The 26623-nt window shown below is 37.4% G+C and overlaps 1 protein-coding gene across 2 annotated transcripts in view; it reads right to left on the reverse strand.

The window, feature by feature from the left end:
- STARD4 (StAR related lipid transfer domain containing 4) overlaps nucleotides 1-22065 on the reverse strand; it is a 32271-nt gene extending 10206 nt beyond the window's left edge. The window contains exons 1-2 of one of the 2 annotated variants that reach the window (XM_072597184.1): nucleotides 21934-22065; nucleotides 5320-5433 (exon numbers count right to left, since the gene is read on the reverse strand). In XM_072597184.1, coding sequence (XP_072453285.1) covers nucleotides 5320-5424 — 105 coding nt within the window. In that variant the 5' untranslated portion in view covers nucleotides 5425-5433; nucleotides 21934-22065. Of the gene's footprint in view, nucleotides 1-5319; nucleotides 5434-21748; nucleotides 21875-21933 lie in introns of those variants that run through there. The other variant, XM_072597185.1, reaches the window with a different exon arrangement.
- Nucleotides 22066-26623: the final 4558 nt, after the last annotated feature.

A 26623-nucleotide genomic window follows, 5' to 3' on the forward strand; every position in this document is an offset into this window, starting at 1 on the left:
TTTGGTTTTGCCTTTGAGGAAGAGATTTATTTATATTTTGCGAATTTACCCTGGAAATACACATGCATATTCATAGTGGCTGCTATGGGTATTGCATCGGTGGTACATCTAGGTACACCATCATATCATCTGAAAAGAGTGCTTGCTTTGTTTCCTCACGGCCTATTCTTACTCCTCTGATTTTTTCTTATCTGTCATAGCTAGCATTTCTACTACAATACTGTTACCACCATAAAGGTGGTGGTAATGGATAATCTTGCTTCACCCTGGATCTTTATTGGAAAGGTTTCCAGCTTATTTCCATTGCAGAAAGAAGATTGTTCTGAGTTTTAGATAGATAACTATTTATCACTTTAAGAAAAGCTACATTTATTTCCATGCTTTCCAGTGTTCCTAATAGGAACGGATGTTGAATTTTGCCAAAAAGCTTTTTCTGCCATCAATGATATAGTCACATAATTTTTGGTGCTTTGGTTACTGACATGGTCAATTATGTTTATAATTGTTCTAATACTTAACTAGCCCTGCATTCAAGGTATAAATCAAACTTGGTCATTGTGTATGAGATGCATGACTTATCACTGTGGTTTCCTTGCTACTATTTTATTTAAAATTTTTGCATCAATATTTATTATCAAACAGTATATGGTTTTCTTTCTCTGTTTTTGCTCTCCATTTTAGGTATTTGTGCATTAAAAGGAATTTGGTAGGACTCTTTTACCTATTTTTTCAAAGAGTTTAAATAGAATTAGAATTGTTCTTTAAACATTTAGTAGAACTCATTTGTAAATCCATAAGGTCCTGACAATTTTCTCTCAAGGACCTCATTTATGACTTGTTCAGATTCTTTTACTAAGATAGGGTTATTTATCTATTTCATCTTCTGTTAACCTCAGCAACTTATATTTTTGTAAATATTCATCTATTTCCCTTAGATTGTCATTTTTATTGGCATATAATTGAGCAAAATAATAATTGCTTTAACTTCTTTTCCTTGATGATACATTCACCCTACCGATAATTTGGTTTCTTCTTTTTTTATAGTTCATCTATGTACTGGGTTCCCTACCACCACCATAAAACCAGCTCTAATTTTATTTATTCCATTTTTTAAAAATCTTTCAAATTTCTTAATGTCTCTTAAATGTTAGGGTTTCTATTTTGGTGCTTAATTGAGGATTTTTAATTTATTCTTTATCTAGTGTTTTTTTCATTGCATGCCCAATTCTTTGATCTGATCTTTCTCTCTTTTACTGACATAAAGTGTTAAGCGATATAAATATTCTCCTAAGTGCTGCTTTGCCTGCATCCTATAAATTTTGGTGTGTTGTCTCATTATTGTGATTCTCTTTAATGCAATTATTTGTTTCTATGATTTGTTCTTTGACCCACTCATTTTTCTGACCACTTCCTCCTTTAATCCACCTTCCATCTTATCACTTTCTCTCCCTGCTTTCTTTAATCTCCTTCCACTTCTACTTCCCTATTCTGAAAGAGATTTCTGTACCACACTGTGTGTGTGTATAAACATGTACATATATGGATATTATATATATTATATATATTTTTTTCCTTCTTTAAACCCTTTCACATGAGAATAAAGTTCAAGTATTGCCTCCCTCCCATTTTCTTCTCCATTCTTAAAACTCTCCCTTGCATGCTTCTTTATGTGAGATAATTTCTCCCTTTCTTTCTCTCTCTTCCCTTTCTTAAATACATCCCTCTTTCTCACCCCTTCTTTGATCATCTCAACATCTTGATTCATAACCAAATGCACTTTCTTGGTAGGCTCCATCTAATTGCCCTAATAATGATAAAGTTCTTACGAGTTATATGTATCATCTTCATATATAGGAATGTAAACAGTTTAACCTTTGACTAAATTTAATCATATGATTTCTCTTTCAGGTTTATTTTTTAATGTTTCTCTTGAGTCTCGTATTTAAACATCAAATTTTCTATTTATCTCTGGCTTTTTCATCAGGAATGCTTGAAAATCTATTTCATTAAATGTTCATTTCTTCCCTTGAAGGACAAGGGTAGGTTATACTTGGTTGTAATTCTAGCTCCTTTGCCTTTCAGAAAATCAAATTCCAAGCCCTCCACTCCTTTATCATGGTAGCTGCTAAATCTTTGGAGACCTGACTGTGACTCCAAGGTATTTGAAAGGTTCTTTTATGGCTTTTGGTATTTTCTCCTTGGAGAAAATATTTTCAGAAAGTATTTTGACCTGGAAGCTTGGGGATTTTACTATAATATTCCCGGGAATTTTGATTTGGAAATCTCTTTCATGAGAAGACCAGTGAATTTTTAAATTTCTATCTTGCCCTCTGGTTCTAAATATCAAGGCAATTTTCTTTTGTAACTTCTTGAAATAGGCTTATCATATACATATATGTATATATATATGTGTGTGTGTGTATATATACATATACACACACACATACACATACATATACACACATATATACATACACACACACACACACACACACACACACACACACACACACACATAGTGTTCATCCCTCATTTTCAAAGAGGACCATGACATCAGAGAAATAATGATATGATTTGCCCTTGACTTTGTTTTGAGTGAGGGTTGTGCAAGGTCACCAGCCCCACTTTCTTCTTCTGAGCCATCTGCAGCCAGTGACCAGACATTTATCAGGATGACTGGAGACAGCTCAGGATGCAGTGGGAGACCTTGCCCTCTTTTAGGCTAAGGCTTTTTCAGGTACTCACTTAAAGTGAGGTAATGCCCATTCAGTGAATAGACCTCTTTAAAAGTAGTCATGGAAATGGTACCTTTAATAGAAAAAAAAAATAAGTAGATAAAGCACTCTGGGAGGCGCAGGAGCCTAAGGGTTGTTGGTTCAAAGAGAAACTGTTACTACTGACATTCACGCTAAACCAGGAGGGTCCAAAAACAGCCATTGAGTGGAGGTTGGGCAAGGACTCATTGCTGTTCAGTCCATGGGCTTCAGAATGCATTGGGTCTAAGGTTTTAGGGGAGACAAGGAGAAGGGAGGAAGAGGAAAGGAAAGGAATACATACGTACATATATAATATATATATATATTCTTACACATACATATATATACCTCATAACTTTCATGTAGTCCAACAAATCTTAAATTATCTCTCCTTAATCTATTTTTAAGGTCAATTGTTTTTCTAATGAAATTTTTCACATTTTCTTCATTCTTTTGACTTTAATTATTTCTTGATGTCTAACAGAGTCAAGAGTTTCCACTTGACCAATTCTAATTTTTAAGGAATTATTTTCTTCATTGAATTTTTGTACTTCTTTTTCCATTTAGTTAATTCTGCTTTATAAGAAATTATTCTCATCTGTGAAGTTTTGTTCCTCTTTTACCAGCTGGGTGACTGTGCTTTTTAAGGAGTTCTTTTCTTCTGTGAGGTTCTGTACTTCTTTTACTAAACTATTTTCATAATGTTTGTGCATTACTTTCATTTCTTTTTAAAATTATTTTCGTTCTTAAAAAAAAAAATCTTTTTTTTAACTCTTCTAGGAATTCTTGTTCAGTTTATGTCCAATCTGTATATTACTTTAAAGCTTTGCTTGTAGATATTTTCAGATCATTGTGTTCAGAGTTTCTGTCCTAAAATTCCTTGTCACCATAGTAGCTTTTTATGGTCAGGTTCTTTTTTTGTCTGCTAATCTTTCCAGCCTATTTTTTGATTTTGAACTTTATGCTAGATTTGGACCTGTGGTAGGTGAGGTGGGGATGACTGTCCCAAGTTTTAGGCTGTTTTCCAGAGGAGGAAAGGGAGGTAGAAATCTTTACGTTTTCAATGCTTTCAAGGTGGTGTGATCAGGAGAGAGGTGTGATCACTACTCTCCTCCCCCATCTCTGCTCTGGTCCTTACCCAGATATGGGCCCTATTTCCTTACAATTGCAAATGCCAGCACTCTTCTCCATCCTCAAACTGCAACCAGGGCCCCTGCTCTCTCGTAACTCTCTCCACCCTTGAACTGTGACTCAAAATTGGATAATGGAGCATGGGCAGCCAAATAGTGCACCATCTTCACCCAGTGCTAACAGAGGGTTCTCCCATAATCTATGACAAGCTGTCCAATTCCCTTACTGTCTCTGGGAGGTGGGAGATCTTAAAAACTGCTGCTACTGCACCCATTTCCAAGGCTCCAGTGTTATTGATCAACTCCATTATGGGCCAACACCTACCCCAGTTTCATAGATCTTTCGTTCTGATCTCCTAGGTTGTCTTGGACTAGAAAACTGTTTCACCCTGACCTTTTGTTGGCTATGTCATTCCAGAATTTGATACATTATTTTAAAATTGTTTGGAGTGGAATGTTGGCAGAATTTGGCTGAAATGCTCTCTCTACTTCACCATCTTGGCTCCATCCATACAGTCCTCAAAATTCAGTTTCTTTATCTCAAGATGATAACCATTATGATACAGTCGTTATGTTAAGAATTTGATAAGATTATTTCTCAGTTCAAAACTTAGTTAATAAATGAGAATATTAACCAATATAGGATTAATAGTAACAGCCCTCCCTCTCATACTGATATTAAACTACTAGGAATACATTTTTCTTAGCTTAGTTTTACATCCACTCAAATCACTGTCTCTGGTGCATAATTTCTACCCTGGTAATGTCCCTCACAGTAAAATAAAAAGCCCATGTATAATTAGTTTCTAAGTTCCTTCCAAAAAAAAAAAAAAAAGGAAAAGATTGAATGCAGTGCATTGGACACAGTAATTGTTCAATACACATTTGCTGAATAAATAAATGTCAACCACAAAAAACAAAAGTACTCAAAGTCTCAGTTATGGTTTACTGCTCCTTCCCTTAGACCTCATCCTACCACATATACCTACACAATCTATTCTGTGAATCAGATAGGAGAAATTAAATAAGTTTGATAGCACTTCTTGGAGAAACTATTCATTATAATGGCTGATACTCTAAAGTTCCCTAAAAGACAATATTTGTAGGAGTAAAAGGTTATAACTTTACACTGCAAATTAAATCATGAGATAATTGTTATCCTTCAGCATAGTAAAAGGGTTCTAAAATGTTAATGTACTGAACATTATTTTGTGAAAATCTAGGCCTGATGAACAACAATCTAACTTATGTGAACCACAATATATGAATGGTCACACTTTACAATATAGTATGTACCAAAAGTTTTGGTACAGTTTTAAACTGTGGTAGTTTAAAATTAAGCTTCTAGGACACTAAGACTTCTGGGACATCATAAATTTCCACTGAAGAAAGAATTTAAAAATTATTACAGATAGCAAGTATAAAAAACTTACTGTTTTCTTAGCAATTCTCCACTTATCATCTTCAATTCTGTGGTACTGGCACAGTGTGTTTTTAATTTTAGTTGCTAGGAAAGTAGCATCAGTCAAGGCTTCCATTTCTTGTTCCTGTTTTAAAAACCAATTTAATAACAGTCACAAAATTCAGGTATTTACCAACACATCAAAGTAACTACTGAAACATATCTAGCAGAGATTAAAAGTAATTACAGAAATAAAGGTTAAATTACAACCTTGTTTTTCATTTCAAATAAGAATCTATGGAAAAGAATTGTAGGTCACTTAAAGAAAATGCACTTATACTTCCAACACACACACACACACACACACACACACACACACACACACACAGAGCTCCTATTTAAAGACTAATGCCTTGGTAAACATTTTTCAAGCAAAGTTCTATTGCCCATATTATTGAATATAGCTAGAAAGGCCACTCATCTTGGGGAGGTGATATACAGTTGGACAATTATTTAGCCCCAGAATTGAATAGGAAAGAGAGCATGCTAGATCATATCTGAAAAAACAAACAATGATCTAAATACTCTCATTGCCTTAAAAATATTTCTCTTTGAATGGAGAAATTTTTGACTAAACAAGAGACAGAAAACATTATGAAGTGCAAAATGGATAATTTTGATTACATTAAATTGAAAACTTTTTGCACAAACAAATCCAATGCAACCAAGATTAGGAGGGAAGCAGAAAACTGGGAAAGAACTTTTGCAACTAGTGTCTGTGATAAAGGCCTCACTTCTAAAATATAGAGAACTGAGTCAAATGTACAAGAATACAAGTCATTCCCCAATGGATAAATGGTCAAAGGATATGAAAACAGGCAGTTTTCAGAGGAAGAAATTAAAGTTATCTATAGTCACGTGAAAAAAATGCTCCAAATCACTATTGATTAGAGAGACGCAAATCAAAACAACTCTGAGGTACTACATCACACCTATCAGATTGGTTAATATGACAGAACAGGAAAATGATAAATGTTGGAGAAGATGTGGGAGAGTTGGAACACTAATTCATTGTGGATGGAGCTATGAGCTGATCAAACCATTCTGGGGAGCAATTTGGAACTATGTCCAAAGGGCTACAAAAATGTGCATACCCTTTGACCCAGCAATATCACTTCTAGGACTGTATCCCAAAGAGATCATCAAAATGGGAAAGGGTCCCACATGTACAAAAACATTTACAGCAGCACTCTTTGTAGTGGCCAAAAACAGGAAATCAAGGGGATACCCATCAACTGAGGAATGGCTGAATAAATTAAGGTATGTATAATGGAATGTAATGGAATACTATGTGCTATAAGGAATGATGAACAGGAAGACTTCAGGGAGGCCTGGAAAGACTTATATGAACTGATGTTGAGCGAAAGGAGCAGAAGCAGGAGAACTCTGTGCACAGCAACGACCACAGTGTGCGAGAGTTTTTTCTGGTAGACTTAGAACTTCACTGCAATGCAAGGACTTAAAAAAAATTCCAAATGATCTTCTAAGGCAAAATGCCTTCCACATCCAAAGAAAGAACTACAGAATTCAATCAGAATGTAACAGATCATTTTCCTTTAAGTTATGTTTTGCTTTGTTTCATGATTTCTCCCATTCATTTTAATTCTTCTATGCAATATGACTAAGGTGAAATGTATTCAATAGGAATGTATATGTAGAACCTATATAAAATTGTATGCCATCTTGGGGAGGGAGGGGGAAGGTAGGGGGAAAGAAAAAGGAGGGAGGAGAAAAAATCTAAGATACATGGAAGTGATTGTGGAACAATGAAAACTAATAAAATAACTTAATTTTTAAAAAAATTTCTCTTTAATGGTAATATTCTCCACATACTTAAGCTATAGCTGTGGAACATGGGCATGATGACCTCAAAAGAATCACAGCAGCAGGTGACCTAGTAAATTTTTGGCTGAGATGACTATCTGAATATAGGCAGGTAGATAAGTCTTCCTCCTCCAGCCTCCAACTCCATCAACTCCAGGAAACCAGGAAATCACATGAGACCAAATAAAAATCAAGAAAACTAATCAAGAAAGTAAATTTAATTATTCCACTGAAAAATTACATTAAAAGTCATCCAGAAACCTACAAGAAATAGAGAAGGGAGCCACTTGCAAAGCCAGTTACCAGCACAAGCAAATAAGCCACCCATTTCCTAATAGGATGAGATGAGTCAGAGGCGCATAGTCTACAATTCTTTGTGTCAAAGAGACACAAGAGAGACAGCAAGAGTGAAAAGTGAAAAGCCATCTCAGAAAGCCAAAAGAAGGTTGGAAACTCAATGGAGAATTTGGAAGGCACCAACATCCACTCTAGCCATGACAACCCAGGGGCTCCAAGCTCCACAGAGGGCTCTGAAGACTTAGCTCTCCAGATCTCAAAATTCCAGAGTGATTACCCTCAAGAAACAAGGTAAACACAGGAATCTAGATGCCATGTGTCACATCAATCAAGGCACTAAGGCCAGAGAGGTGAGAAAACTTTAAAAAGATAATGATCAGTATGAAAAATATTGTAGATTTAGAGACACTCCAAAATCAAGCCTAAGAGACAGTAACGCCATTACAAATACAAGCAGATGAAAAAAATATATATATATTTTTAACATGGACTAGATGAATACCTAGATGAAGCAAGAGAAAAAATAAGAGAAAAATTCTAGAGTAATAAAATGAAAGGAGATTAGCAGTAACCATATCCAAGTAGCAGAATCCCTGAAAATTAGAATAAAACAAAGAGAAATCACAGACTACATGAGACACCAAGAAATACTGGGAACAATATAAAAAAGACTGAAAAAATAATGGAAGATGTAAGCTACCTGATATAAAGAAAATTCACCTAGAAAATAGGTAAAGGAGACATAATTTAATAATCAGTCACTGAAAACTGATTTTTTCATTGAGAAATTGTTATTTTCAGTTTTCAATATTCATTTCCACAAAATTTTGAAATTCAAATTTTCTCTCCATCTCCCTCCTCTCCCCACACCAGGACAGTGTGTATTCTGACTCCCTTTTCCTCCAATTTGTCTTCCCTTTTATCATCCCCCCATCCCCTTCCCTTCTATTTTCCTGTAGGGCAAGATGATTTCTATACCCCACTGCCTATATATCTTATTTCCTAGCTGCATGTAAAAACAATTTTTAACATTCTTTTTTAAAGCTTTGAGTTCCACATTCTTTCCATTCCCCATTCCCCACCCACCCTCATTGAGAAGGCAAGCAATTCAATGTAAGTAATACATGTGTAGTCATGCAAAGCACTTCCATAACAGTCATGTCTGTTGTGAGAGACTAACTATATTTCCCTCTATCCTGTTCACCCCTTCGTTTATTCTGTTTTCTCCTTTGACCTGTCCCTTTACCAAAGTGTTTGCTTCTGACTACCCCTTCCCTCCATCTGGTGTCCCTTATCTCCGTTATCTGGTTCTCCCCCTTTATCCCCTTCCCCCTTCCTTTCCAGTAGGGAAAGATAAACTTTCATACCCAATTGAATGTTTATTTTTTCCCTCCTGAAGTCAAATCTGATGAAAGGAAGGCTCACATATTCCCTCTCACCTTCCCCTTCTTCCCCTCCATTGTAAAAGCTCTTTCCTGATTCTTTTATGTAAGATGATTTACTATGTTCCACCTCTCCCTTTCCCTTTCTCCTAGTATATTCTTCTCTTCTAATTTTCTTTTTTAGATATCATCCCTTCATATTCAGTTCACCCTGCTCTCTCTCTCTTTCTCTCCGTATACACACACACACACATGCACACACATATATACAAACATACACACATTCCAACTATCCTAATACTGAGAAAGGTCTCATAAGTTACAAATATATTTCCACGTAGGAAACATGAACTGTTCAACTTTAATAAGTCCCTTATGATTTCTCTTTCCTGTTTACCTTTTCATGCTTCTCTTGATTCTTGTATTTGAAAGTCAGCTTTTCTATTCACCTCTGGCCTTTTCAACAAGAATGCTTGAAAGTCCTCTATTTCACTGAACTTCCATACTTCCCCCTGAAGTATTGTACTCAGTTTTGCTGGGTAGGTGATTCTTGGTTTTAATCCTAGTTCCTTTGACTTCTGGAATATCATATTCCAAGCCCTTTGATCCCTTAGTGTAGAAGCTGCTAAATCCTGTGTTATCCTGATTGTATTTCCACAACATTTGAATTGTTTCTTTCTGGCTGCTTGCAGTATTTTCTCCTTGACCTGAGAACTCTGGAATTTGGCTACAATGTTCCTAGTAGTTTTCCTTTTGGAATCTCTTTCAGGAGGTGATCAGTGGATTCTTTCCATTTCTATTTTACCCTCTGGTTCTAGAATATCAGGGAAGTTTTCCTTGATAATTTCTTGAAAGATGATATCTCAGGTTCTTTTTCTGAACATGGCTTTCAGGTAGTCCAATAATTTTAAAATTCTCTCTCCTGGATCCATTTTCCAGGTCAGTTGTTTCCCCAATGAGATATTTTATATTGTCTTTTATTTCTTTCATTCTTTTGGTCTTGTTTTATAATTTCTTGACTTCTCATAAAGTCATTAGCTTCCATTTGCTCCATTCTAATTTTGAGGGAATTATTTTCTTCAGTGAACTTTTGGACCTCTTTTTCCTTTTAGCTCATTCTGTTTTTTAAGGCATTTTTCTCATTGGCCTTTTAGGACCTCTTTTGACATTTCAGTTAGTCTAATTTTAAAGGTGTTATTTTCTTCGACATTTCTTTTGGTTTCTCCTTTAGCAGGTGTTGACTTGTTTTTCATGATTTTCTTGCATCATTCTCATTTCTCTTCCTAATTTTTCCTCTACTTCTTTTACTTGATTTTCAAAATCCTTTTTGAGTTCTTCCATGACCTGAGACCAATTCATATTTTTCTTGGAGGCTTTCGATGCAGGAGCTTTGACTTTGTGTCTTCTGATTGTTCGTTTTGATCTTCCTTGTCACCAGTGATGTAAGAATATACCTCTTCACTGAGAAAGAATCTAGACTCTGTTTCTTCCTCCTCCCCAACACCTCCCCTACCCCAGTTTGCCCATTTTCCTAACCAATTACTTGACTTTTGAGCTCATTGTTAAGTGGAGGATTCCAGAAGCAGCCTCCATTTCAGCAGTGGCTGCTGCCTTTCTGGGGCTGGGTCCAGAGGCCAGGGCCATACCACACTCCCTTCTCAGCCAGGTGAGAGACCCTTCCCAATGACCTTCGAAGCTGTCTCTGGCTTCTGTAGGTTGAGAAGTCTGGAAACCAGAACAACTACCAGCAATTCAGTCCCTTGAGACCTGCTCCAGCTCTATCCATGCCAGCACTCCCAGCCTGCTGCAATAGACTCTTCTCATTGACCCTTCCAGACTGTCTTTGACTGGAAATTTGCTTCAGTGCATCATTCTGTGGCTTCTGCTGCTACAGAATTTGTTCAGTCATTTTTTACAGGTTTTTTGAGGGGTTTGGGAGAAGAGCTGTAGCAGGTCCCTGCTTCTACTCTGCCATCTTGACTCCACCCCCAAAAACTATGATTTAAAAAAAAAACTTGGACATTATATTTCAAGAAATCACAAATAAAAACTACCCAGATCTATTAAATCAGACAGCAAACTGATGATAGAAAGAAAATACCAATCAACTGCAAGAGTTCCAGGAATGTCCTAACACCTAGACCTTGCCTGTAAAATTAAAAATACACCAGGTCTCTAGTAAGGAATTCAAGTATCAAAGAACTATACTGAGGATCACACAAAACCTGAAGTATTCTAATATAAACAAGAGATCTTGCAATGCAATATTCCAAAAGGGAAAAGAAATAGATTTAGAACCAAGAATAATCTACTGTATAAAGCTGAGTATACCCCTAAAAGAGGAAAAATGGAACTTTAATGGAAAAGATTTTCAAGCAGTCCTGATTAAAAGACTAGAATTGAGTAAGAATTTTAAAATGTAAATACCAGGGTTGGAAAAAAAAAAAAACTAGAAAGGTAAAATACATTCCAGCAATTGGAAGGGGCTGTACCATGATACAATGCAAACATTTTTTAATTGATTTTTTTTTTTAAATTAGCAAGGATTTATTTTGTCTGCCTCCTTCCCCACGAAAATAAAAATGAATACATAAACACTGCAAATCAGCAGTCATCAGGCAAAACAAATTCCCATACTGGCCATGTCCAGAAGCATGTCTCATTCTGCATTAGTCCATAACCTCTGTCAGGAGATGAGTAGCATTTTTTCATCAGTCATCTGGAATCTACAGTTGATCATTACTTATATCAAGAGTTCTGAAGTCTTTCAAAATTGTTCTTTTCATACTATCACACAGATGTGATGTTATAGTATATAGTCTTTTTCTGGTTCCACTTATTTTATTCTGCAATGGTTCATACAAGTCTTGCCATATTTCTTTTAAATTTTTTTCATTTCTTACAGGACAACAGTATTCCATTACACTCATACACCATAATTTGTTCAGTCATTCTGCAACTGATGGATATCATTTTCATCTCTAATCCATTACAAAAAGAACTATTATAAACATTTTTATACATTTGGGTCTTTTTCTTCTTTCTTCGAGCTATCTGGATTATGGACCTACTAATATTATTTCAGGACCAAAGAATACGTACAGCTTTGTAACATTGTGGACATAGATTCAAATTGTTTTGAAGAAGTGCTGGATTATTTTATTAACAATGTGCTTCTTTCCCCCCAACCTTTCAAACATCTGCCACATTTTCCTTTTTGTCAATTTTTCCAATATGAGTGTGAGATAGAACCAAAGAGCTGCTTCAATTTTCATCTCTCATTAAGTTCTTATATCACTTGGAGCCTTACTTTAATATGGCTATTAATAGCCTAAATTTCTTTCCTTGAGAATTGCCTACTCATAACCTTTGGCCAGTCAACTGGGAATGAGCTCTTATAAATTTGAATAACTTCCTTATAGGTTTCAGAAATAACCTTTATCAGAAAAACTCTCCACAAAGATTTTTTTCTAGTTAATTTTCCCTTCTAAATAGGTGCATTGCATTTATTTGTAACACTTTTAAATTTTATGTAAACAATACTGTCTATTTTATTTTCTGTGATCCTTTTTATCCCCTGTATGGTCATGAACCTTATCTATGGATATGAGAAATAATTCCTTCATCTGTCTAAACTGATTATGACATGATGTTTTATATATATATATCTACATCAGTTTACTTTGATGTTATGATATACTGATCTAACACTAATTTGTATCAAATTACAGTCCAATTTTCCCAGCATCTTTTGTCAAAGAGTGAACATTACCCCAGGATCTATGGTCTCTGGGTTTACTGAAGAGTAGGCCAGTAGATCTATTTGCTTCTTTATGTTGTATACTTAATCTGTTCCATAAATTGACCTTTTTTTAAAACCAGCACCAAATTATTTGATGATTATTGCTTCATAAAGTTTAAAATCTGACACTACTAGATCTTCTTTCTTCCCACTTTTTTTCACGTACATGAACCTTCAGAGTGCTTGATCTATTCCTACAGATGAAGTGTTATTTTTCTAGTTCCATAAAGAATACACTGATTGGTATGGCACTGCATAAGTAAACTGAATTAGTAGTATTGTCAGTTTTATTATCCTGGTTTGTCCTACTCAGGAACAATTAGTGTATCTCCAATTATTTAGGTCTATCTTTATTTCTGCAGTGTTTAGTAACTGTATTTAGTACAGTGAGTAATTAGTATTCAGATAAAGGAGAAGAAACAAGTGTCCCTTCAGAACCTTAATGTCTTTAAACAGTTTTTGGAGAGTGAAATAAGAAAAACAGTGTGCCTGACATGGAGGTTGGATTTGTTCTTCTCAGGGTTTTACGAGAGCAAAGAGGGCTGAAAAAGAAATATGTATGTGTATACATATATATATGTATATATATATATATATATATATATATATATATATATATATATATATATACATATATATATATATGTAATGTTGAAAAGAGGAAGGGGTGAAATTTTCTATTTTGCATAATCTAAAGTGTGAGATTACACAAATGAGGAGGAGGCAAGCATGAACTGAATCTCATTTTTGTCTGAACAAAAAAATACACAAATAACCACAAAGAGTTTGATGTAGAAATACATCAAACTAAACAGGGGTAGGGTGGGAGAGGGAAAGTTGGCTAAAGGAAGGAAACAATCAGGAAGAGAATATTATATACAAAATAAACTTTCTGATCTTGAAGGTGAAAAAAGGGAAAAGGAAAAGGGAAAGAACTGGAAATAAAAATGTCTATCAATTGGAGAATAGTTGAACAAACTATTGTTAGTTGCATACAAATAAATGCAATAGAATATCAAGGTGTCATTAGAAATGATTAAAAAACAATTTGAGAAAATCTTGGGAAGTATGAATGGGTATTAAATGGAGTAAATAGAACCGAGAAAAACACTAAACTGAACTAAACTAAACTCTGAAAAGAAAATCAACAAGTAAAGTCTGTCCTAGGCAATGATCTATGAGGGATGTTACCAATCTCCTGACAAGAGAAGCCACAGACTAATATGCAGAAAGACACACATTTTTTGAAATGGCCACTGTGAGATTTGCTTTGTTTGAACATGGTTATTTGAAGGCAGGGAGTTTGCAGGGTCATATCAAAAAATGGGGTCGGGAGAGAAATGAGGACAGAATCAAACATTTCTTAAGACACACTAGAAAACATGGTAAAAACTAGATAAATGCACACTGAAGTCTAATAAACATATGCATGTATATATGTATACTTGTGCAAGGCTGTGTTTGAACCAACTCATCAGTATACAAGAGTTGATTATTGAATTTTCAGTGTGAGCCTTTACACCTCAGAAACCAGCAAACACTACAAATCAGAGCTTAATTAATTTATTGCTTTGTTGATTATCTAGACTTAAGAAAGTAATGAAGAAAATTAATAAGGCAGATTAAATTTAAGTGTGCTTCTCCCCACGGGGGAAGTCAGATGTTAAATGTTTATTAGCACTCCTCTGTAATATGTATATGTCTATATTATTGACAATACCTTGTATGAAAGTAGTATTAAAGACATGATCATCAAAGATATGTGTGTGTGTATGTGTATGTGTGTGTGTGCATGTATAAAAGGTGGGTTAAGAGTAAGGTAAAACAAATGGATGTTGCAAATGTTACAGTTTTGTTGTTTTCAGTCGCTTCAGTCATGTGGAACTCCTTGTGACCCCATTTGGGATTTTCTTGGCAAAGATACTGGAGTGGTTTGCCATCTTTTTCCACCTCATTTTACAGATAAGGAAACTGAGGGTTAAGGTACTTGCCCAAGGTCACACAGCTAGTGAGGATACATTTGAACTCAAGTCTTCCTGACTCCACTGTACCACCCCACTGCCCTAAATGTCACAATGGTACCCATGATATTAAAAAGAACCAGAAGTGGCCTCTAGTTGCACTTTATTCCCAAAAGATATATAGAAAGATTCAGATAATAAGACATATAGGATTTGAGCATCCATCTGGTCACCCAAGTGACATTCATGCCATCTTTGACCGCTCATTCACACCTCCTATCAGTTTCTAAATCTTGTCTTTTTGCTCCACAATCTCTCAGACACATACTTTTCTTTCTACATAGCCTCCCTGCTACTTCAGGTCTTCACCACCTAATGTTTCTTTTACTGGAATGTAAGCTGCATGAAGACATGGCAGGTCTGCTTTTTCTTTGCATTCCCCCAGCAGAGTTTCTGATATACCTAAGTACTTGTTGATTCTGCTGTCTCCAAAAGGAGGGAATTCCTACATAGATAATACTACAGGGCCATTTGAGTACTCAAGTAGAAAAAAGTTACAATGAAGGTAGAAAAGCAAGGACCCTCACATACACAGGAGGGTTCTTAGATCTGTTTTTCTAAAAGGAAAAGCAGCTTTCGAGGGGTCAGCAATCTACTAGAATCAAGCACATATATCATTCACATAGTTCAAGGGGAAAAGTCAGTGTAACGGGACGAGTTAGAGCTGACCCCTGTCCATCGCAGGATGCCACACTGAGAGCCTGCCTAGATAACCTGGGGGCTTGTCAGTAGGGGTGGAACTAGATGGAACTAGATGGATTTCAGGAGGAAGGGTCTTGTCTTTGTTGGCAACGTGGCAGTTCTTTGTTCAGCTCTGGATATCCAGTGGAGAAGACACCCATATAAGGAATAGTGTTAGGTGATAGGTTCAAGGTATAGGCTTAGGAATGTTCACGTAATTAAGGCTATAAAAGTGTGTGAGCTAGCTGGAATAAACGGAGTTTTCACCAACTTGCCTCCTGCCTCATTTCATTACTCACTAGATCAAGGTGTCTTGCTGGACAAGAGCCTTGGGTCGGGGTATAGGGATCCCCGTAATGGTCTAGGGGACCCCAACAAGTCAGCACCCTGAACTTCAGAGAAAATACAGAGAAATATAGATCAACAGACAAGGCATCCAGATGCCTGACTTAAGCAATACATACAACACAGATCAATAGACAAATAACTGTCTGACCATACATACATAGTTAACAGAGGCAAGCACCAACATCTGGGTTTTCAAAGCTGGGGGGGAGGGGGTTGGGCGCTGCTTAGCAGCTTCCCAGAGTCTCATCTGGCACACAAACCTTCCAAAAAAAATAAGCCCCGGAATCTGACCAAACTTTGGAGGTGCGGAATCCAGTGGGTGACAGACTTTGATGGATTCGGAGCCCAGGTTAGACTGGAAGGTCCACGGGAAGGATCTGTTCCACGGGGGTAAGCCCCCAGCGCACAGCACAGCGCGGTCAGCACAGCACAGCACGGTCAGCGCAGCGGGGCGGAAGGCACCTGAGAAGCCCGAGAGCGGCGGGAGGAACCAGCAGAGCAGGAGACCAGCCAAACTGAGCCGGTGAGAGCCACTGAGCTCCAGATATCAGCACAGCAGCCCTTGAAACCTTCAGCCTGAAGACTAAACTTCGGTAAGTCACCTACTTGAACTTCCAGGAGCCAGGATGGCAGAGTGATCAGTAAATGCTCTCTCCTCCCCCCTGATGACCGTGAAAGAACCATAAAATATTTCCCCAGAAAAATCCTGGATCAGCGGGAACAGCAGAAGGGGGCAAATAGTCTCATAACACCAGAGGCTAGGAAAATAGCAAAGGGGAATTCTTCCTACTGTGGCGGAGGCGATCCAGAAGGACAGAGGACCCAGGACACAGAAAATTCGCACTGAGACCCAGGCAAGCCTCAGTGCCGGGAGACGAGCCCCAGGAGGGGCAGGAACACGCATTAGCTTCTAGGCGTGCCCCAGCCCTCCAGGGGAAAAGGGAAGACAATAGGGAAGCTGGGATCACCATCCCCTGACCTTGCCTTTGCCTCAGGTCAGCTGAGGAGATCTCCTGAGACCAGACCACCCCTCCCACACACCTAACAAGCTAACCCCAGGGTTGATCGGGGAAACAAAAAACAAAAGCCTGCTTTTAGCCTAGACACATCAGCTCAATTTAAAGATCTGTACCTTCTGACTGAAAGAACCAGAAGCTACAACACTCAGTCAACATCATGAATCGGAAAAAGCAGATGAAAAGTGAAAAAACCATAGAATCTTTCTATGGGGATAAGGACCAAAACACAAACACCAAAGAGGTCAGAGCTGAGACTGTACTTCCATCTGAAACCTCAGATGGGACTATGAATTTCTCGCAAGCACAGCTAGCTTTCCTGGAACAGCTGAAGAAGGAAATGAAAGAAAAACTGGCCAATGATTTTAAAATTATAAAAAAAGAACTCACTGATGAGAACATCACTCTGAAAAGGAAAATTGAACAAATGGAAAAGGAAGTTCAAAAATTAACTGGAGAAAATAATTCCCTAAAAGGAAGAGTTAATCAAACGGAAAAGGAAACCCAAAACCTAATTGGGAAAATTGATCAAATGGAAAAGGAAACACAAAACCTAACTGGGAAAATTGGTCGAATGGAAAAAGAAGTACAAAAATTAAATGGAGAAAATAGCTCCTTAAAGGGAAAATTGGTCAGATGGAAAAGGAGATGCAAAAGTTAACTGAAGAAAACAATGCGATGAAGATTAGAATTGGGCAAGTAGAAACTAATGACTCAATGAGGCAACAAGAATCAGTCAAACAAAATCTAAAGAATGAAAAGATAGAAGAAAATGTAAAATATTTAATTGGAAAAACAACTGACCTGGAAAATAGATCCAGGAGAGAAAATTTAAGAATTATTGGCCTGCCAGAAACCCATGATGAAGAAAAGAGTCTGGACAATATCTTCCAGGAAATTGTCAAGGAAAACTGCCCAGAAGTACTTGACTCAGAGGGCAAAATAGTCATCGAAAGAATCCACCATTCCCCTACCGAAAGAGATCCCAAACTCAAAACCCCAAGAAATATCGTTGCCAAATTCCAGAGCTATCAAGTGAAGGAGAAAATACTACAAGCAGCCAGAAAGAAACAATTCAAATATCAAGGACATACAGTCAGGATCACACAGGGCCTTGCAGCTTCTACATTAAAAGATTGAAAGAATTGGAACCCAATATTCCGTAAGGCAAAGGAGTTGGGACTTCAACCAAGGATCAACTACCCAGCAAAGTTCAGCATAACATTTCAGGCAAGGAGAAAGTCATTCAACGAAATAAGGGATTTCCAGAGCTTCCTGACCAAAACACCAGAACTCAATAGACAATTTGATCTTCAAATGCAGGCCTCAAGAGAATCATAAAAAGGTAAACAGGGGGGAAAAACAAAAACAAAAACTTGTTACTCAATTAGGGCAAACTGTTTACCTCCCTATAAGGGAAGATGATACCTGTTAATCTTGAGAACTGTGCGGCTATTACGATAAAAGGGATATACATAGAGGGAACGGGTATAAAGTAAATGATGTCATGTCAAAAATATGATTTAAGTATGAGAAGGGATTGTAATAGGAGGTGTGAAAAGGAGGAAGCAGAAAATGGCAAATTACATCACAGGAAGAAGTACAAAACTATAGTAGAGAGAAGGAGGGGAGGGAGATGAGCATTGTTTGAGAGGTACTCTCATCTGGTTTGTTTAAAGGAGGGAACAATAATCTTAAGTAGATAATCCTAACTAGCTCTATAGGTAGTAGGAGGGGAAGGGGGAAGAAAGGGGAGGGAGGCTAAAAGGGAGGGAAGAAGCAATAAGAGTAAAGGGGAGTAAAAGGGAGGGGGGCTAAAAGAAGGAGGGGAAGGCTGCAGGAGGAGGGGGAGAAAAGTAAATACCATTGAGGAGGGGAAGGGAGACGGGAGAGCTAAAAGCACAAATGATGGGAAAGAGGATGGAGGTAAATACACAGATTATAATCATAACTGTGAATGTGAATGGATCAAAAAAATAAGCCCCAAGGTAAAACTTCACCTCAAGGTACTTAAACACTTTTCAGAGCCAGAGGGCATCACAACCGTTGAGAACCAGGGCTTTATTAAGAAAATGTGTGGGCCTTCCTACAAATTTTCCCAGGCCCATTAATGGGTGGGGAAGATCTTTAATCACATTATTCAATGAGACACTTGATTATACTAAAATAAAAACAGCAAAAGGTCCTACTTTGCTTGCTATTACATAAGGCTATTTAAAAATTAATTTGTGAATCAAAGCCTGAGAGCTGGAAGAGATCTGAAAGTCCTGTCCGTCCTATTCTTTCCAAAGTTAAGAAAAGAACACAAGATAAATAATATGCAAACATACATACTAGAATTCTAGAAATTAAATGTTTTATAAAAATTACAAAATTTTCAACGTAAACTAAAGTTTAATGACAATTTTAGGCCCTTTTTCCTCCTTCAAAATATTGATAACTATGACATTTAATCCTTATTGCTTAGGAGATAATTTCTAAAAACTCTTTTTCTCCAAGTCAAGCAATAAAATCAAAAGCTGAAGTGATGACAGGCAGACAATCTTGCGCAAATCAAGTAATGAGTTATCTAAAAAGACAGCTGGAATTTCAAGGCAATAAAGAAGCAAAGCATGATAAACAACGAAAGTTTTCACAAATTTGAGGAATTCACAAAAACACCTTGGTGAAAGGAAAAAGAACAACAAAGAATATGCCTGGATCCCGAAATGTTGAAAATTTTTTTTTACTATACTAAAGCACACCAAAACTCCCTATAAATAAAATGTCTTTCTCATCATCTATTTGTTGATTCTTTTAAATAAAGCCATTTCAGGGCTGATGAATTACATCAAATATTTTACTTGGTCTTATGTGTGTGTTCATACATACATGTATACATGTAATAATACATATAAATTGTATATGAATGTTTCATAGGAAAACTACATAGGAGGAGTCCTGGAAGAACTGTAATCTGGGGCAGCTAGGTGGTAAAATGGATTTGAGCCCCAGACCTGGAGTCAGGAAGACTCATCTTCCTGATGATGGGCAAGTCACTGAACCCTGTTTGCCTCAGTTTCCTCATCTGTAAAATGAGCCAAAGAAGGAAATGGCAAGTCACTCTAATATTTTTGCCAAGAAAATGGGGTCTCAAAGAGCAGGATAAGACTGGAACAACTGAACAACAGATGCTTGGGCTCTGCAAAACATATGTAAACAGGTACTCAATTACTGAATTCTTGAGTGAACTGTCTCATAAGAATTGAGCACAGAGGAAGATAAGTATGCCACTGTCTGAATCTGTAGGAATAAACAGTTGGGCATAACTGAATATATATATATATATATATATATACTGGACTACATTCCAAAACGAAGAATGAACATTTAACGCAGACTTCTTTTACATAACAATGAAGAGTTGACATTAATTAAAAGGAAATTATGAGACAGGTTCTAATGTAAGAGTTAATGGGACGATCAAAAGAGATGATATATGAGAAAGTCCTCCAACTTTACATATTAAAGTTAAAATTATCATACATGCTATTGTTGTCACACACTTTCCAACAGCATACATTATGCCCATCCTATAGCACCAGAGATCTAGAGCAGGAATCTGGTTCATCTAGGCAATCCTCTCATTTAAGAGAACAGAAAACTAAGAGTTAAGTGGATTGCCCAAGAGGATATTTATATCGTTTCTTCATTAATGTGGCTGTACTTCTGGTCACTTTAATAACTTTCCCGTCCTGTTCTTAGTAAATAGTAATTCTTTAAATTAAATCCCTATCGTATATACTTAATTTCTGGTTGATTTTCAACTGCTAACTCAGGCTACAGGTTACACATAAGTTGCTAAAATGCTTTCATACTGAGAATTTCTATATCAGGAGTTTCTCACACTGACCTCTCAGAAAACAGGTATAAGGAAAGAAAGAGGGGTAAGAGGAGAGAAAGATGGGAAAAGAAAGGGACAGTGGGAGGAGAGGGGAAAGGACAGTGAGAGGAGATGGGAAGAAAGATGAAACTCTAAGAGGTTTAGTGACTTCAAACGCCGTTTCTTCATACTACTTTCCAACAGGGGATCAAGTAAAGCCAACATTGAAAGGAAGTCTTAAAACTGTTCCTATAATGAAAGAAACTCATTAATGCATTCAGAACGCAATTTAATTTAAAAGTATTTCTTTCAAGGTCTTCTAATTGATAGCAATGGAGGCATATAAAACGTGGAACCTCTAGTAGTTGTGTTTGCCTCTGTGATGAAGGAAGTAGAGGAATCCCAAAGAAAGGTTCCCTGTAAGTCGAGAGATTCTCTAGCTATTGCTGTTTGCAAATAATACTGTAGTAACTGCATTATATCCTTGAACACTGGAACCTCTTGGATGAGGAAAGAAAGCAAATGTATATTAGGCGCCTGGCACTGTGACAGCACTTTACAAATATTATCTCATTTGAAATACATCATCGTTCCAGAGTTCAGCCACATCATTCACTTGGGAGAAAAAATATCAAGTAAATGGAAATGCCTATTTTCTATAGACTATGATAGAGATAAGCCTACATATATTTGGCATGGGCAGAGTGAAGGAAAAGGGGCAGCATCGTCTTTGCCTTTTAAATTAATCATCAAGGTTAAAAGTAAGGCTGATCAAAGATGAACTTAAAAAAGAAAGTTAACATTCAATCCTGTAAATCGTTCCACGGGTTTTCAGTCCAAGACATAGCTACGTAGTCAATTTCTTTAAAATTTTGCTAGAACCCCGCCCACAAACTGTATCATTACGTTGAAGCCAGGGTGCAACAACTTGGAGACTTTGTGCCCCTTCAGGACAGTTGCGGTTCAAAGATTAATAGAGATAGTCCAAGATGATCCTGCCCAGGGATGCCAGCCACAGTGCCCTTCGGCACCAACGCCCCAAGAATCCCAGCCTATAGAAGCCAAGCGACACTCCTGGAGGTTTCAACGGGCTCCCCCTCCCCCCGGAGCCCATAGCAGCCGGCCACAGACGCTACGTGGGCTGGCACTGACACCGTGCAGACGCACCTATGAGCCACCGATGAGCGCCCGCGGGATGTCAGCCAGTGCTGCCCTCTCCTCCAGAGGGTCTGCCCTCGACAACCCACCACGGCAGAGTCCCGCGGGGAAAGCAAGCGATGGGAGATGGGAGCCCGGAGCCCGGAGCCCGAGCCGGTCTCTCCTAAGCCTCTGACCGACTATCTCGTGCTTACCCCGGTAGGAAACGGGCCGGCCAGGACCCCTTCGGCGCGAGGACTTCCGGGAGACCCCTCGCTCCCCGAAGCTCGGGAGATGCGCGCTGAGTGCAGCAGCCAATGGCACGGGTTCGAGCAGCTGCACAGAGAGCAGCGCTCCCCTTCACGCTTCCCCTCCTCGAGTGCCGGAGGCTGCCGGGCTTCGGCTGAGAGGAGTAGGAGGCGGTGCTGGAAACGCCACGTCCCTGCTCTCATTGGTTGGTGTTGAAGAATGAGGGGCGCTGATTGGTCCGACACAGATGGAATGATGCCGCGTCGACTGAAATTGGTGGAGAAATTGACATAGGTTTCCTTTGGAAACTATGTTACTCACAGCTCGAGTAGGAGGTGATTACGTGTCTTCTGGTCCGTAACTGTGTTCTGATTGGGGCGGACAGCAACAGCCTTTCACCCTCCCCTAGTCATTAACATAGCTCGTAAAAGGGCCTCGGGGTGGACGCAGGGGTGTGCTAGTAAAGGTTCAACAACCAGCCCTCCAGAAGAAAGAAAAATTACTACGCACGCATTTTAAAGGTTAATCAGCATCATTAACGTTTTCCTCCATCGCTTTAAGTCCAACTTTCTAGGTGTAAATATTCACAATGAAAAGTTAATTTGTTCTGCCTCAAGTTGACTGCAGTACACCTGTGAGCCAAGGATTGATGAAATGTTAGAGGGGAAGGGCCCCCTGGGAGGACTTGGTGTGGAAAAAAATGTAGAAAGCACAATAGATGTAGAAACGTAACAACTCTTTTAGGCTACATACTTTATATTTTTTCTTATCACCAAATAAGTGGCTTCCTATTTATTGCCTTCAGGCGATATTCCAATGAAAAATGCAATATCCATACCTTTTAGATGAGAGGTGTCAAACTCTCACCTACAAGGTAAAACTCCCCAGTGTGGCCAAATCATATCAAAAGGTAATTGGGAAATGTTTAACAAAGTAAATTAAAACGCACTGCAACAGAGATGATGTTAATTTGTAATTTTCTAAATCAATATGGAGCCTCAAGGCTCTGTTTCTACTTGAATTTGACACCCTTAAGAAGTACGTATGGCTTTCAGAGTTCTCATTAACAAGCATGATTCCAGAAAATGAATCATGAAATGTGTTACCTAACTCCTGAGATGTGTTGTTCTCAAGATGCAGAATGAGACACCTTTTTGGGACATAGCCACTATGGAAATTTGTTTTGCTTGACTAACGGCTTTTGTTTTTATTTTTTCTCAAGGAGATAGAAGTAGGAGGGAGAGAATATAAATTTTTGTTACTTGAGAAAAACTTTTTTTTTTAAAGAAATGCCAGTTATCTTATTTAGGAAATCGTACAATTGTACAATAATTCTAGCAAAGCCCACCTTCTTAATATTCTGCTGCTGCTGTGTGGTTATGAATCTTGGACTCACATCTCTGGAAAGCCAAAATTGTAGGTAATACAAAGGAATTGACAGACTTCAGTTGATACAGCATGTTTGCTACTGGTGATAATTTGTCTCCACTACGTGTTATTCAGAAAATGTCAGAAAAGTAAGTGAGTGGTTAAGGAGGAAATCAAGAAATGAAGCGTTGCACTAGGGGCCACAAAATAAAAAAAAAATTTATTTAACCTTTTTGTGTCATGAATCCTTTGTTAGTCTGGAAACGGCTATGTGGTTTAAATACATATAATAAAATACATATACTTACAAAGGAAACCTATTATTTTGAAAATCATTTATCAATTGTTTTAAACAAGTTCATGGGCCCCAAGGCTAACAACCACTGATTTAGAAGAAGACTTCTAGCACACTGGGTAGGTATTCCAGAAAACTTACAGGTGAGAATTACACAAAATAAAAATAACAACTATCACTTACATAGCCTTTTAAGGTTTGCAAATATTATATATGTAATATATATGTATATGTATATATATAATTTGTATTGCTGAAAATAGCTAAGTCATTCACAGTTCTTCACTGTGCAATATTGCTGTTGCTGTGTGCAGTGTTCTCCTGGCTTCTTCTCATTTCACTTTGCATCAGTTCATGTAAGTCTTTCCAGGTTTTTCTGAAATCATACTGATTGTCATTTGTTACAGCTCAATAATAGTCCATCACAATCATATACCACAACTTGTTCAGCCTTTCCCCAATTGATAGGAATCTCCTCAATTTCCAATTCCTAGGCACCACCAAAAGAGTTGCTATAAAGACTTTTGAAAAAATAGGTCCTTCTCCTCCCCTACCCCCTCTCCTTTTCTGATGTCTTTGGGATACAGACCTAGCAGAGGTTTTGCTGGATCAAAAGGTATGCAGTTTTCATAGCCCTTTGTATGTTGCCTTTATATTCATGAGATTATAGGTCCGGTAATGTATCAAACTCACATATTCAAGATTCTGTATTTAATCTCTAGTCTAACTACTAAAGACTGCTTGATTCTTTAAAATAGTGTTTTGGTGTAACTCCAATGGATTTTAGCTGGGAAATCTATAGTAAGGAAGTAGGAATAAAAGAAGTGGGTAGGGGGGTTGGGGGAGGGAAGAAGACAATTCATTTTCTCCTGATTCATGAGTTACTGATATTTAAAGAATTTAGTGACTATGGCATCTACAGTTGGAATAAGTAAGTAATGAACTGATCACAGCAGACCTCATCTTGTAGAGCCCAACTCTGAGATGAATTATTTCAATGGGCTGTTTCATATTACATATAGAAATATTTTTACTAGAAACATAGTACAAATGATATTAGGTGGGGATGATAAAAAAAATAGTTCGATGTTGATATTAGGAAGGAAAAAAGGAAGATGAAGTTAGAACAAAGGTAATGTGTTGTCAGAGAAAGTACATCCTCTCCCTTATGTCTCCCTCTCCCCTTCCTTTGGGGTTTACTGGTTAAATGTCCTTCCTTCCTTCCTCCCTTTTCTTCCTTCCTTCTTCTCTTTTCTTTCTTCCTTTCTCCTTTTTCTTCCTTACTTCCTTCCTCCCTTCTTTCCTTTCCCAAAACCTTAAACCCAGTGCACTCTGAAGCCCATAGGTTGGACAACAATAGGTCCCTGCCCAAGCTCCACTTAATGACTAACTTAGAGTGATTATCAATAGTAACTGTTTCTCTTTGCCTCTCAGCTTGATTTAGTTCTTTTTTTTCTTTAGCTCATTAAAAGGGCCACTCAATAGGCGTTACCACCCTGGTGAGTACGTCAAAAGGCCTAGCCTAAAAAAGGCCAAGGTCTCCCATTGCACCCTGGCCGGTCTCCAGTCATCCTGATAAATATCTGGTCACTGGACCCAGATGACTCAGGAGGAGAAAGTGAGGCAGGTGACCTGCACAGCCCTCCCTCACTCAAAAACAAAGTCCAGTGCAAGTCATGTCATCATTTCTCTGATGTCATGGTCCTCTTCGTAAACAAAGGAATGAACACAACAACAGCTGAGGAGTGAAGAATTCCAGTGAAACTGCAGTATTGTTGAGGACCCCAGAGATTCCCTACATATACTACAGCAAAGCTATGAAAAGGACAGTACACTGACTAATGATCCAGATGTTCAAAGAGAAAAAAGGAACCAACTTCTTCCAATCCAATATTACATAAAAACACAGATAGAAGCATTTGGGCATTGGGAAAAGGATACCACTAAGGGAAAAATACAGAGAGAAATATAAAGCAAAAACTCTAATATTGGGGGGGCTTCAGTGTACATAGATTTAGATAAAGCTAGCAAAAAAGATAATAAGAGAGAAGTTAAGGATATGAATACAACTTCAGAAAAATTAGAGATTATGGTGCTGGCATAGAAGAAATTATATATTTCTCAGCTACTTATGACACTTTTACAAAAATTGACCATATATTGAGTTATGGAAAACTCATAAATAAATGACTAACTAGCTAAATTAATGACTAAGGAAAAGAAATAACATTTACTGGTCACAATGCAGTAAAGCTGTCTTTTATAAACAAAGATTAAGAATTAATTGAAACTGAAATAACTTAATCTTAAAGGTTTGGGAGATCAAAAAGCAAATTATAGAAACAATAAAAAGGTTATTAAAATGACAATGATGAGAAAACAAATCAAAACTTATAGTACACAACTACAGCAGTTCTTAAGAGAAAATTCATTTTTGCAAATATTTTTGTTTGCAAAAAAAGAGCAAATGAACGCCTGCCACTTAAAAAAAAACAGAAAAACAAAAACATCAAAAACTTCCAACTATACATAAAATTACAAATTCTGAAAATCAAAGATGACATAAACAAAATAAAAAAACAAAATAAAATGTTAATTAAACATGGCACCTAGTTTCTTGAGAGAAAAAAGTTGATGGAATAGACAAACTATTACCTGGTTTTTATTTTTAAAAGAAAATTGAATTGATGATGTTAAAGAATTCACAAAAAATGAAAAGGAAATTTTAAAAAAATCAAAATAGAATGCCAGCAAAACTAATAAATGTAGCAAGTCAACATTTACAAATATGTTAAATGACCAGTTTAAAAGAAGAAATAAAGAATATTAAACCAATCTCAGGAAAAGAAATTGAAAAGTGTCAGGATCCTCATGGTCCTTGCCAGAAGCAGAAGTAGGAAGTTGAGACCAGAGAACACCACTGCTTTTCTTAGAGAGAAGGGGATCAAGTCTTAGCTCTAGACCTTGGGATCCCCCTCCCCCCAATAATGACA

The sequence above is a fragment of the Notamacropus eugenii genome, chromosome 3 (assembly GCF_028372415.1).
Source record: "Notamacropus eugenii isolate mMacEug1 chromosome 3, mMacEug1.pri_v2, whole genome shotgun sequence".
Taxonomy (NCBI): Eukaryota; Metazoa; Chordata; class Mammalia; order Diprotodontia; family Macropodidae; genus Notamacropus; species Notamacropus eugenii.